At 46.5% G+C, this 14,757-nt stretch overlaps 1 protein-coding gene across 1 annotated transcript in view; it reads left to right on the top strand.

Annotated features, from left to right (window-relative positions):
* The window catches only part of LOC122542243 (transmembrane protein 184B-like), a 37,711-nt gene continuing 22,954 nt past the window's right edge, over positions 1-14,757 (top strand). Inside the window, exons 1-4 of the mRNA XM_043679778.1 lie at positions 1-72; positions 220-311; positions 819-988; positions 13,889-14,083. Of these exons, the coding sequence (XP_043535713.1) occupies positions 7-72; positions 220-311; positions 819-988; positions 13,889-14,083 (523 nt within the window). The 5' untranslated portion in view covers positions 1-6. The remainder of the gene's footprint in view (positions 73-219; positions 312-818; positions 989-13,888; positions 14,084-14,757) is intronic.

Raw genomic sequence — 14,757 nt, 5'->3', positions numbered from 1 at the left:
AGCTGTATGTACGGTACTTGCTGTCTCTGGGGGAAGACATACTCCATTGGATTTCTACGCTTCTGTAAACAGGTACAGTTTGCACTTTGACCCTCACGATGCCAGTTTTCACCCTGGAACCAGCAGGTTCTCACCTGGTCCTTTTCTCTCTCGCGCCCTCTCTTGCTCGCTGTCTCTGACTCTTTGCAATGGCTGAATGCCGTCTGCTTGTGCTTACAGGCCACCCTGCAGTTCTGTGTGGTGAAACCGCTGATGGCCATTATCACCGTCATCCTCCAGGCTTTCGGGAAGTACAAGGACGGAGACTTCAAGTGAGCGACCACGTAACCTTACCGTTTCTGACTCTCTCGCGTCCCCTTTGCCCACTGCCACGGCAGATGCCGCCTAGCGATGCCAGTCCAAGGCTGGTGCAATCCTCTGTCGTTGGTGACCTGGAGGGGATATGTGTCTGTGGGTGCAATTCTGTTGTGGCATCATTGAATCTTCACAAGTAGCTTTCTCATCGTGGGTAGGGACCCTCTGTGAGGGCAGAGAGAGTTCCAAAGTAGAGGTTCCCTCACACTCCATAGATGTGTAGGTTATTTGGATTGGCCATGCTAAATGGCCCACAGTGTTCAGGGATGTGTAGGTTAGGTGCATTAGTCAGGGGTACTGTAGAGTAATAGGTAGAGGGAATGGGTCTGGATGGGATACTCTTTGGAGGGTTGGTGTGGACTTGTTGGGCCAAATGGCCTGTTTCCACATTGTAGGGATTCAATGATAATGACTCTACCTCTCTAAGCGATGTTTAACTGGGATCTTTCTCTCCTCACATCCAGCGTCGCCAGCGGCTACCTCTATGTCACTATTGTGTATAATATCTCGGTCAGCCTCGCTCTCTACGCTCTCTTCCTGTTCTACTTTGCCACACGGGAACTCCTCAGTCCCTACAGCCCGGTGCTCAAGTTCTTCATGGTGAAGTCGGTCATCTTCCTGTCCTTCTGGCAAGGTGAGAGCTCCCGCCGAGAAACGGGCGCGGTCATGGGCGGTGGGGAGGGGGAAAGTGTAGACCCAGCTGCCGAATGGCCTGAGGCAGCGAATTTGACTGGAACTTCCAAAAAGGATGTGGGTGAATGGAAATACAGTAGTTCCTCCCACGTACCCGCGGGGGATACGTTCCAAGATCTACCATGGAAGCCCAAAACCACGGATAGGAACGGACGCATTCATTTAAATAGGAAATTCACCTTCCCAGCAGCCTCCTGGTCACCATTTCTGGAAGGTTCCCTGTAATATCTCCTACGGGCCGCAGTTAACTGAAACCGCGGAAACCAGACCCGTGGAATCTGGGATCACCCTGTATTACAAATCGCGATGGGGAATGAGCCGCAAAGATTGGGGCAAATTGGATGGAACTATCAAATAGCTAGCACAAGAACAGTGGGATGAATGGCCTCCCATTACTCCACCACTCTAAGACAAATATATATTTTAAATGATATGCTTTCTTTAAAACAAAAGGCGAGGGGTTGCGAAGCGAATTGGGAGACATGTTAAGTTGGAATTTTTTTTTAATAGTGATGGCTTGGAAAGGACAGGGAAGTGGATATCCTCCGAGGCCTCCTGTGATTGGTGGACCCGGCTTTTGTTCCTTTGTTAGTCACGTTGCCTCAGTATCATTCCCAGATCTCCCACTGTAGCAGGGGGTGGGGTCTGTAGATGTTTTTAACCAACCCCATTCAGAGATGTTATGACCTGTCGCTGGGGCAGGTGCGACTTCAACCCTGGGCCTCCCAGCTTAGAGGTACAGACACTGCCACCCACCCCACAAGAGCACTGCTCATAGATGGCTGTTGGCATGAAAATGAGATCTGTCGCGGCCTGTGGTGGGGGTGAGGAAGCAATGCCCAACCCCCCACTCAACTACCCCCACTCCAGCCCCTGCTCTTTGGAACAAGCTATCAGTATTAAAGCTCATTCATCCTTTCACTATGAAACGAGATGAATTGATCTTGCTATTTCAGGACGTCCCAAATATACCAATTAGGTGCAGAAGTAAGAAACTTGGCCTTCAAAGCCGGCTCTGCCATTCAATAAGATCATAGAATCCTACAGTGTGGAAAAAGGCCATTTGGCCCATCGAGTCCACACTGGCGCAGCACACCTACCCCTCCCCGCCACCCCATCCTAACTCTGTAAAGCTATATTTCCCACGCCTTACCCACCCACTCTGCACAACCCTGAACACTATGGGGCAATTTAACATGGTCAATCCCCCTAACCTACGCATCTTCAGCCTAAGTGAGGACTGAAAGATACTGGAGATCAGAGTCAGAAAATGTGGTGCTGGAAAAGCACAGCCAATCAGGCAGCATCTGAAGAGCGGGAGAGTTAACCTTTTCGAGCATAAGCTCCCTCATCTTCAGACTGTCGGAGAAAACCCACGCAGACACGGGGAGAACTTGCAAACTCCACACGTACAGTGGCCAGAGGCTGGAATCGAACCTGGGTCCCTGGCGCTCTGAGGCAGCAGTGCTGATGACTGATCCCCGTGCCATCCATAAACAGAGCCCGCAGGCCTGATGAATTTCTCCTTCGCACCTGAATCTTTCATTCCCTCCTCTGTCTATCTATTTTTGCCTTAAAAATAGTCAGTGATCCCGTGTCCACCGCCACCTGGGGCAGAGGGTTCCAAAGATGCACACCACTGAGAGAAACCATTTCCTCCTCCGTTCCATCCTGAAAGAGCTACCCCTAATTTTAAAACAATATCCCCTTAGTTCTCGACTGACCCACAGGAGAGGGCATGCGATGCCCTGATGGTATTAATGCATCCAGTCCAGTCACCCTTTCTCGGGCTCCGACGTCTAGGAATTCGAAACGCAAACTCTGCCTTCTCTCTCCACAGATGCTGCTCCACCTGCTGAGTTTCTCCAGCAATTTATCTGATTTCTAACATCTGTTGCGTTTCATTTTATATTAGTTAAACCAGTCGAAAGGTTGGCTCTTGCTCTCCTTTTTTTTAAAAAAACAAAACCCCTGAAGGTGAAAAATGTTTTGCCTTGCGTGTTCCGTCTCTGGGGGTGTGGTCATGTTTAGTTGTTGAAATGGGATCACAATGGGGGGAGGGAATGGGTTTTTCAGGCATTGCAAAAGTGCTGCTGTACTCAACTATCAAACCTCTGAGAAAACTTGCAGAAGGATGGGGTGGCACGGTGGCTCAGTGGTTAGCACCACTGCCTCACAGCACTAGGGAACTGGGTTCGATTCCAACCTTTGGTGACTGTGTGGAGTTTGCACTTTCTCTCCTGTGTCTGCGTGGGTTTCCTCTGGGTGCTCCGGTTTCCTCCAACAGTCCAAAGATGTGTGGGTTAGGTGGATTGGCCATGCTAAATTGTGCAGGCTAAGTGAGTTAGCCATGGGCAGTGCAGGGTTACAGGAATGGAGGTGAGTCTGGGTGAGATGCTCTTCAGAGGGTCTGTATGAATTCGATGGGTCAAATAGCCTGCTTCAGCACTGTAGGGATTCTATGATCAAAAGTTAAAGACACGTTTTTAAAACAAATTTACTTGAGCATCAGAGAGTGAAGGTGGAAGAGGCCATTGAGCCCATTGTGCCTGTATAAGCTCTTTCAGAAAAGCTTTACAATCAATAAATCCCTCGACCCTCAGCTTTGACACTTCCCCACAGCTCTGGAAACAACTTCCCTTCAAATATTTAACCCATGCTTATTTTAAAAGATGCTATCTGATTTGCTTCGACAACCCTTTCAGACATTGCATAGCGCATCGCAACAAAGTGATATGTTTAAAAACTAAACTACTTTTTTATTCCCCTCGATGGCTTCTTCCATCAATAATCTGAAATATGAATTGTTGCCAATTCACCTTAAACAAGATTCAGCATAAAACAGACTTGTTCATTCTTCCGCCTGCACTCAATCTTTTTTATTGTTTGTTCGTTCACGAGATGAGGGCGTCACTGACCAGGTCAGCATTTACTACCCATCCCTAATTACCCAGAGGGCAGTTAAGAGTCAACCGTATTGCTGTAGGTCTAGCGTCACACGTAGGCCAGGCTGGGTAAGGATGGCAGATTTCCTCCGCTGAGAAACATTCGTAAAATCCCATCCAGTTCACAGCAATTGACAATATCAAATCTCAAGGCAAAGTACTGTGGCTGCTGGAAATATGAAACAAACCCAGGGAAATGCTGGAGAAACTCAGCATGTCTGGCAGCTTCCGAAGGGAGAGAACAGAGTTAATGTTTTGAGTCCGGTATGACTCTCTGTCAGAACATGGCCAGATTTTTATTGAATTCAAATGTCAACTTCTGCCACAATGGGATTTGAACCCATGAACATAGGCAGTTCTGGAGGGGGCAACTGATTTTTAAAAATTAATTCACAGGATGAGGGTGTTGCTGACGAGGCCAGCATTTATTGCCCAGAGAGCAGTTAAGAGTCAACCATATTGCTGTGGTTCTTTTTTAATATAGAATCATCACAATGTGGAAACAGGCCATTCGGCCCAACAAGTCCACACCAACCCCCTGAAAAGCATCCCACCCAGAATCATTCCTGCTACCCCATCCCTGTAACCCTGCGTTTCCCATGGCTAATGCACCTAGCCTCCGCGTCCCTGGTCACTGAGCAGTTTAGCTTGGCTAGGACTCTGGGTTAACAGTTCAGTGCTAATTGTGTGTGTGTGTGTGTGGTGCAGAGTAGACATCTCTACTGGTGAACAGTAATCGTAGTATGAACAGTCCCCACAGAATAGTAAAGAGCTAAAGGTGAAATGAGACTCTCATGCTGCTCTAGAAAGGCAGGACAAATAGTGACTCTTTTTTTAAGAGATACGAGATAGACACAATCCTTAAAATACCCTGGTTCTGTCAACCACCTCCAAAAGGAAATGTGTGCTGGAATTAACGATAAAGGGCAGGATTGAGACATTACAATCTCTCCTTTATAAAACACTTCAATGCAAATAGTTGAGAATTGAATGAGGTCAATCTGACAATATGCCCGTGTTTTTTGATAATATATGTAGAGTGTAGGAGACCTTTCATTTTGATTCTGTAAGTTAAGGACACTTGCATTTTTACAAAACTTTGCGATGCAGAGATGTTCATAGTGGTGCAACTTTTAAATTAGTTTATATCTGCAGCAGTTAGAACAACGTGAATAATTATGATTGATTGCTGGCTTTATTAATATCGTCATTACATTACAGCCCATCCATCCTGATGATTTTTCAGTAAAATTGTTTAACTCGCCCTCCCTTGCCTGTCCTGTGTTTCTGTAGAACTGACTGATTTTAGACTGCAGGACTCACAATGTGAGGCCAAGAGCACCCTCTGCTGATGGGAAAGTGCATCACCACAGACCACAGACTCCATTTTGGGAATACATACACTTCATTGGTGTGATTTGGCAAATGATACCGACTAGCAGGCCATTCGGGCCATCTAAACGTAACGTCCGTGCACCCCCAAAGCTTTGTCTTTGCTACAATGCTGTTTCACCAGCACAGTGACCTTTTTAATGATGTACCATTGTCAGCAAGCTATTTGACTTCACAATGCTTCACTGTTATGGCCAGTTGGTGGCGCAATAGCTCCACTGGGAAAGTAATCCAGAGACCCAGCCTCACGCCATGGAGACACAGGTTCAAATCTCCCCCACGACAGTCTGGCAGAATTTAAATTTAATTGTAAAACTAGTCTTCGTAATGGTGACCATAATTTTTTTAAAAATTCATTCACGGGGTGAAGGCATCGCTGGCCAGAGCTGCATTTATTGCCCATCCCTAATTGCCCAGGGGGCAGTTGAAGAGTCAACTGCACTGTGTGACTCCAGACCCACAGCATAGGCCGGACCAGGTCAGGCTGACAGATTTCCTTCCCTAAAGAGCATTCGTGAACCAAATGGATGTTTTCCTGGCAGTGGATTTAAGGTCATCGATATACCCTTAATTCCAGATTTTAAAACAATTGATTCCAAATTCCACCATCTGCCATGGTAGGATTTGCACTCAGGTCCCCAGAACATTACCTGAGTCTCTGGATTAACAGTCCAGCAATAATACCACTAGGCCATTGCCTCCATGTAGTTTGTAGTTGTTAATATTGTTTTATGGAGGGAAATCAGCCATCCTTACCTGGTCTGGCCTACATGTGACTCCAGACCCTGAGCAATGTTATTGCCACATAGCTCGAAGTGTGACGCTGGAAAACACAGCCGGTCGGGCAGCATCTGAGGAGCTGGTGAGTTGACGTTTCAAACATAAGCTTTTCCTCATTCCTGATGAAGAGCTTATGCTCGAAACGTCAACTCTCCTGCTCCTTGGATGCTGCCTGACCGGCTGTGCTTTTCCAGCACCACTCTTTTTGACTCTGATCTCCAGCATCTGCAGTCCTCCCTTTCTCCTATTGTCTCTTAGCTGCTCTCTAACCAATTAGAGATGGTCAACAACGATGTCAAAATTCAATGAAAGAATAAAGGGGGACAAATGGAAGCATGTTGGAAAAATATAGTAGGCCTTGCCTGCGACTCCAAATCTTTAATAAAATTAAAGATCCCTATTGATCCAGTTAAGCTCCTCCTTGAGACCTGGCTGCTGTCCTTTAAATAAAAATGAAGCTGAGGCATTAGATTACTTACAGTGTGGAAACAGGCCCTTCGGCCCAACAAGTCCACACTGACCCTCCGAAGAGACCCATTCCCCTACATTTACCCCTTCACCGAACACTACGGGCAATTTAGCATGGCTAATTCACCTAACCTGCACATTTTTGGACTATGGGAGGAAACCGGAGCACCCGGAGGAAACCCACGCAGACACGGGGAGAATGTGCAAACTCCACACAGACAGTTGCCTAAGGTGGGAATTGAACCCGGGTCTCTGGCGCTGTGAGGCAGCAGTGCTAACTACTGTGTATTAATGATGGTGATAAAGCAGCACACGCAGCTGACACTGGGAATCATAGGGATATAGGAAGAGGAGTAGGCCATTCAGCCCCTCCAGCCTGTTCCATTATCCAGTAAGATCCTGGCTGATCTGTGGCCTAAGTCTATAGACCTGCCTTTTGGCCCATATCCCTTCCTACACTGGCTGAATGAAAATTTATCTATCTCTGATTTTAAAATTAACAACTGCTCCAGCATCCGCTGCCATTTGTGGAATCCCCAACCAGTGGAAGTGGTTTACCTGCCTTGTCTTTTCCTGTTACTATCTTGAAGATCACAATCCCTCCCCCAAACCCTCTATGCATTAGAGTATCAAGTCGTAGCTTTCTTGTGCTTCTGCTGATAAGGGTGCTCTGATGAGCAGGATGGACAGAGATGGGAGATCGAGAATTGGTCGTGATTCCATGGGTATTGCTCGGAGCCTCTCTAAGGTGGTGGGAACTCGGAGAGAGAGGTGCAAGGGTAAAACCCAGCTGGAAACTTCAGTGCAGAGCCTGAGGGAGTCCTCAGCTGCTGGGTGTGCTGACTGCCATTGGAGAGCTCTAGCTGGGGCCCCTCAGTGGATGAGAAGCAACCTCCAACATCTGAAGTCCCCCCTTTCTCCTCCCTGACATGGAGATATGTTGCCTTTCCTTCACTGTTACAGGGTCACAGACCTAGCACTGCCCCTCTAAATCTGCAGTCGGTGTGCCTGTGTGATACAGACTGCTGGACTGCAGTCTGGACTCAAAGATGACCTGGGACGTTATTTCCTGTGCCCTGACCAAACTTTGTCTCGTGTCCAACAAAAGATCACAAGCACATTGCTGCTTGTGGAAGCTTACCGTACTGTACACCCAATAGCCACTGATTCTCCTGCATTGTAATAATGGCTGCATTTGTAAAGAATGTTCTTGGCTGTACCTCACTTTGAGGCACGCTGGGGTTGTGAAGATTCCAATTTTCTTTCCATTGAGCAGGATGTTGTGAAACTTGAAAGAGTTCAGAAAAGATTTACAAGGTTGTTGCCAGGGTTGGAGGATTTGAGCTACAGGGAGAGGTTGAATAGGCTGGGGCTGTTTGCCCTGGAGCGTCATTGGCTCAGGGGTCACCTTATAGAGATTTATAAAGTCATGAAGGGCATGGATAGGGTAAATAGACCAGGTCTTTTCCCCCTCCCACTCCGCCAAGGACATGCAGGTTCTTGGCCTCCTCCATCACGATGGACACACGATGCCTGGAGGAAGACCACCTCATCTTCCGCCTAGGAACCCTCCAACCACACGGGATGAATGTAGATTTTCATTCCTGAAGAAGGGCTTATGCCCAAAACGTCGATTCTCCTGCTCCGCGGATGCTGCCTGACCTGCTGTGTTTTTCCAGCACCACACTTTTCAACCCTGGGGTGAGAGAGTCCAGAACTAGAGGGCATAGGTTCAGGGTGAAAGGGAAAAGATTTAAAAGAGACCTAAGGGGCAATTTTTTAATGCAGAGGGTAGTGCGTATGTGGAATGAGCTACCAGAGGAAGTGGTGGAGGCTGGCACAATTATAGCATTTAAAAGGCATCTGGATGGGATGTGAATAGGAAGGGTATAGAGGGATATGGGCCAAGTGCTGGCAAATTGGACTAGATTAGGTTGGGATATCTGGTCAGCATGGATGACTTGGACCGAAGAGTCTGTTTCCGTGCTGTACATCTCTATAACTCTGCAGCCTCAGGTTCCAACAAGTGGTTTCTGACCCTGGTTATTCACTTGGGGTCCACTTTTTAATTACAGCTCAGATTGGAGGAGAGGTCAGTAACACTCTACTTTTCCCAATAAAAGAACAAGATATTTATATCTCCCTCTTTAAAATGGCTCCATGTAACATTGTATGTAACTGTTGTATGAGCCTGCTCAATTGGCACTACACCCATAAGCATCCTCTCCCTCCAATACTGATGCTCAGGAACAGCAGTGTGTACTATCTACAAGATGTGTTGCAGAAATTCACCAAAGATCCTTAGACAGCACCTTCCAAACCCACGACCACTTCCATCCAGAAGGACCAGGGCAGCAGATACATGGCAACACCACCTCCTTCAAGTTCCTCTCCAAGCTACTCTCCATCCTGACTTGGAAATATATCGCCGTTCCTTCACTGTTGCTGGGTCAAAATCCTGGAAAATTCCTTCCCTAATGGCATTGTGGGTCTACCTCAGCAGGTGGACTGCAGCGATTCTCACCCCCACCTTCTCAAAGGCAACGAGGGATGGGCAATAAACGTTGGGCCAGCCAGCGACACCCACATCTCACAAAAGAATAAGTATAAAAGTAAAATAGATGTCGGTGTTTGCCACATCCTCTCTGACGTGTACATCCAAACCTGTGAATACACCATCAATGATGGACAACTTCATGGTCCATCCATCATCATCTGATGTTTGCCAGACCCCCTATCACCTGTCCTTAAGCTCTTGTGATTATTGACCGTGTTCCAACACGGACTGTTATGTCCCTTCCTAGACGTTTGCCAGCTGCATCGTAAACTTGCTGATTACTAAATGACTTTTCAAATTCGGTCATACAATTTGCATCCCATGCTCGCTTCATACTGAAGAATAAAAAGGATGTTAATATTCTAACCAGTTATTAGAACATTTGCCATATCAGCTCTAATGTAAAGTTGCTTATAAAGTTATACATAGTTAAACCTAATGCTGATCTATGATTCTGTGACAAAGCCAACAATTTCGGGAGCAGCTTCTCTCTTACCCGACTTGTGAAGTGGCTGTTGTTTATTCTCTTGAGGTTGTAGTGACCCTGTTTCAAAATTGTTTCTGCCCCCCTACCCACTACATTATTTATCTCTGTACTCTTACGAGGTTATCTTGTTTATCTCTTTTTTTTATTTTTTTAAACTTGCTGACAAAGAAAAACGTTTCTTCAAGGGTGTCTCTGCATGCATCTTCAGAAATTTAATCCCCCAGTATCTAATAAATTTACCTTTTCTATTCTTGTATGAATATGTGTCCACCACATGATGTGTAATTATAATTATTTTGAAAGCTTCAACTCAGATAAGGTTAGCTTTCTGTTTCTATTTCATAGAAGAATCAGAATTCTCAAATCAGATGGTTTTCATCTGAGCTGCTTTACTGTATATGTTCTAGTCCCATTTTGTTGTCTGTCTGTGAAGGGTTGAGCTATATGGAAGGCTGCATCAGCTAACATTTCCTCCAATTGTCTGTGTCAGTTCAAAAGCAAATCCGCAATAGCCACTCTGTCATATTCAGCCATAGGCAACCTTTCCCAATTTCCAAGAAATGCCTTTGGATTTTTGCAGATAGTAATTGATCTTTCCATGTGTTGTCCCATCTTCATTTCCCCTGCTTCCCCAGTCCAGAGGTGTGCAAGATAAAGAGAGACTGTCGCAGACAAGACACTGTGTGCAAGTTTATGTGGGTTAGGGAGTCTAGAACATGGGCACAATCTTAATATAAAGGTCCAATCATCTCGAACTGAAACATTGCATACAATTCTGGTCTCCTTCCTACCGGAAGGATGTTGTGAAAGGGTTCAGAAAAGATTTACAAGGGTGTTACTGGGGTTGAAGGGTTTGAACTACAGGGAGAGGCTGAATAGACTGGGGCTGTTATCCCTGAAGCGTCGGAGGCTGAGGGATGACCTCATAGAGGTTTGTAAAATCATGAGGGGCATGGATAGGGTAGATAGACAAAGTCTTTTCCCTGGGTTGGGGCAGTCCAGAACTAGAGGGCATAGGTTTAGGGTGAGAGGGGAAAGATATAAAAGAGACCTGAGGGGCAACCTTTTCACACAGAGGGTGGTGCGTGTATGGGATGAGCTGCCAGAGGAAGTGGAGGAGGCTGGTACAATTACAACATTTAAAAGGCTTCTAGATGGGTATATGAATGGGAAGCATTTGGAGGGAGATGGGCCAAGTGCTGGCAAATAGGACTAGATTAGGTTGGGATATCTGGTCAGCATGGACAAGTTGGACCGAAGGGTCTGTTTCCGTGCTGTACCTCTCTATGATTCTAAGGAGATATCTCTTCACCTTCGGGATAGTGAGTCTTTGGATTGCTCTACCCCAGGAGACCGATCATTGAATGTATTTAAGACTTGAGATTTTTTTAGGTTTAGTCAACACAAAAACACACCCTTCGGTCCAACCTGTCCAAGTTTCCCAAGTTAAACTCCTCCCATTTGCCTGTATTTGGCCCATATCTTTCTTAAACTTGTCTAAACGTCTCTTAAATGTTGTAACTGTACCTGCAACCACCGCTTTCTCTGGAAATTCATTCCACATATGAACCATTCTCTGTGTGAAAATGATGCCCCTCAGGTCCCTTTTAAGTCTTTGGAACATATAACATCGAACTGCATGGCACTGGAACAGGCCCTTCGACACTCAATGCTGTGCCAAACATGACACTAAATTAAACTAATCCCTTCTGTCTGCCCTTGGTCCATATCCCCCTGTCCCTTGCATATTCATGTGCTTAGCTAAAAATCCTTTAAGCGTCCCTGATCATATCTGCCTCCAGCCCCACCCCTGGCAGCACGTTCCAGCCTCCTATCACTCTGTGTAAAAACATTCTGCTCCTTACATCTCCTTTAAACTTTCATGCTCTCATCTTAAATGCATGCCCCCTAGTTTTAGATATTTCAATTCTGAGAAAAAAAATTCTGACCGTCAACCCTATCTATGCATCTCATAATTTTATAGACTTCTATCAAATCTCCCCTCAGCCTCTGCTGCTCCAGAGAAAACAGCCCGAGTTTTTCTAGCCTCTCCTTATAGCTCATACCCTCTAATCCAGGCAGCATCCTGGTAAACCTCTTCTGCGCCCTCTTTAAAGCCTTCCTGCCTTCCAGAATTGAATGCAATACTCTTAAGTGTGGCCTAACCAAAGCTGCAACATGACCACCTGACTCTTGTACTCAATTCCCAACCATTAAAGGCGAGCATGCTATATGCCTTCTTTACTACCCTCTCTACCTGCATGGCCACTTTCAGGGAGCTATGGATTTGAACCCTAAGATCCCTCTGTACATCAAAGCTGTTCAAGTTCCTGCCATTAACTGCATCCTTTTCATAACATGTGATCTCCCAAAGTGCAGCACCTCACACTTACCTGGATTAAACTCCATCTGTCATTTCTCCGCCCATATCTGCAACTGACCTATATCCTGCTCTATCCTTTCACAACCTTCTACACTCCACCAATAAACACATCCATTTAGACCCTATCTACCTTCCCTTGGGGGGGGAACAAACCGGAAATGACATCACCCACCTTAAGAAACCAAGACCTATAAATAGAGAGGTGGGACATGTCCCCAGCACTTCACCAGAGACTCTCACTGATGATGTTACCTAGTCATGGTGACGAAATGTCTGAAAACAAACCTTCCAGCTCAGCAAGCTAACTTACATACTTATCATCAACCTGAGCTACAAATCTTCTCAAAAATCGCTAACCTTCTACACTATCCACTACGACACTGATCTTTGTATCGTCTGCAAACTTACTAACCCACTCACCTACATTTTCATCCAAGTCATTTGTATGTGTCACAAACAGCAGAGGTCCCGGTATGTATCCCTGCAGAACACCACTAGTCATGGACCTCCAGCCTGAGCAACACCCTTCCACCACTACCCTCTGCCTTCTATGGGCAAGCCAGTCCCGAATTCAAGTGGTCACGTCACCGTGGATCCCATCCATCTTTAATCTTCTGGATGCGCTGACCATGAGGGACCTTGTCGAAAGCCTTGTAAACCACATCCACTGCTCCACCCTCATCGATCAACTTGGTCACCTCCTCGAGAAATTCAATCAAGTTAGTAAGACATGAGCGGCCCTGTGCAAAGCCATGCTGACTGCCCCTAATTCGGCCATGCTTTCCCAAATGCGCGTAAACCCTATTCCTAAGAATCCTCTTCAATAACTTCCCGACCACCAATGTGAGACTCACCAGTCTATAATTTCCAAGATTGTCCCTATTTCCCATCTTGAACAGAGGAACAGCATGAGCTACTTGCCAGTCCTTCAGTGACTGACGAAGATACAAAGATCTTGGTCAAGACCCCAGCAATCTCCTCTCTTGCCTCTCTCAATAACCTGGGGTAGATACTACTATACCCTGAGGACTTTATCCACCTCAATGCTCTTCAAGAGACCCAACACCACTTTGGAGTTTGATCCCAAAATGCCCTAGCATATTAGCATGCTCAGCACCAATCTCACTATACTCCACATCCTTCTCCTGGGTGAATACCGACGGAAAGTACTCATTTTGGATCTCACTCACGGCCTCTACCTCCAGGTATAAGTTCCATCCTTTATCCTTATCCCTCTCACCTTAAGGTCTTGAGTTTTGAGCTTCCCTACCCTGGGGAAAAGACCTTGGCTGTTCACCTCATGCATGCTCCTCTTTATAGAGTTTCTAAACCTCTATAAAGTCACCCCTCAGCCTCTGACACTCCGGTGAAAAAAGTCCCAGCCTATATTGGTACGAGTTTGGAATGAGCTGCCAGAGGAAGTGGTGGAGGCTGGTGCGATTATGACACTTAAAAGGCATCCAGATGGGTACATGAATAGGAAGGGTTTAGAAAGATAGAGGATAAGTGCTCGCAAATGGGACTAGGTCAGATTGGGATGTTTGATCAGCACAGTCGAGTTGGACGGAAGACTCTGTCTCTATGCTGTATAGTTTTAACAGCCTCTCCTTATAACTCAAACCCTTTAATCCCAAACTTGAGGGATACAGGGAGTGGAAGGAGAAGTGGCGGCCAATGATAGTGTTGGATCATAGAACATTTTCAAGGGGTCTGCTCTTATTTCCTGTGATTTGGTGATGGCTACGTTGAGGGAGAGATGTTCTTTGGGCGCATTGTGTATTCCTTAGGCTCTTATTTTTTTTTTGGTTGCTGTTGCTGTTTTCTTGCAGGGATGCTGCTGGCCATTCTGGAGAAATGTGGGGCCATTCCCAAAATCGACTCGGCAGAGATCTACGTGGGTGAAGGCACCGTCGCTGCGGGATATCAGAACTTCATCATTTGCATCGAGATGTTCTTTGCGGCCATTGCACTGCGCTACGCGTTCACATACAAAGTTTACGCGGACAAGCGAATTGACTCACAAGGTAAAATCAGAGAATCTGCTAACTGTGTTCTTGAGGTGGGGGAACATTATAACAGGATAGAAATAATTGAATGAAACAGTTGGTTACAAAATGCCAGAGGCAGGGAGGAAGAAACAAACTAACTCCTCAGTTAGTCCCTTGTAATTTCCATATCAGCAAATGTCTAACTCAGTTTTCCTTCAATAACTTTGGAAACAGCTGTTGTGGAGGCTTAAATAACCCTGTATCTCCCTCCCTTTACTGTCACAGCAAGGAAATGATGGGCCATTGAGGCTTTTAAACTACTGACAAGGGAGTAACCCCGGAGTCTTGCGTCCCCGTGAGGAACTCCTTTTCAGAATGGAATTTGCTCTCGGACACATCTCTTTGTTGAACATGAAGTCCAGCCGCTCCCTTCTCTCACCTACTGCCTCTCTCTTGGCCCTCACTCCCCCTGGTGCCCACGTTCTCTGTCTCTCTCTCTCTCACCCTTGCTCCTTTAAACCTTTTCTCCCTCAGTCCCCTGTCTCCTCACTCCCTCTCCACCCCGACTCCTCACTCCCTCTCCACCCCGACTCCTCGCTCCCTCTCCACCCCGACTCCTCGCTCCCTCTCCACTCCGACTCCTCACTCCCTCTCCACTCCGACTCCTCGCTCCCTCTCCACTCCCGACTCCTCGCTCCCTCTCCACCCCG

Source organism: Chiloscyllium plagiosum, chromosome 39 (genome assembly GCF_004010195.1).
Source record: "Chiloscyllium plagiosum isolate BGI_BamShark_2017 chromosome 39, ASM401019v2, whole genome shotgun sequence".
NCBI classification, from domain to species: domain Eukaryota; kingdom Metazoa; phylum Chordata; class Chondrichthyes; order Orectolobiformes; family Hemiscylliidae; genus Chiloscyllium; species Chiloscyllium plagiosum.
The sequence above is the reverse complement of the archived record's forward strand: the minus strand, read 5'-3'. Positions and strand labels throughout refer to the sequence as shown.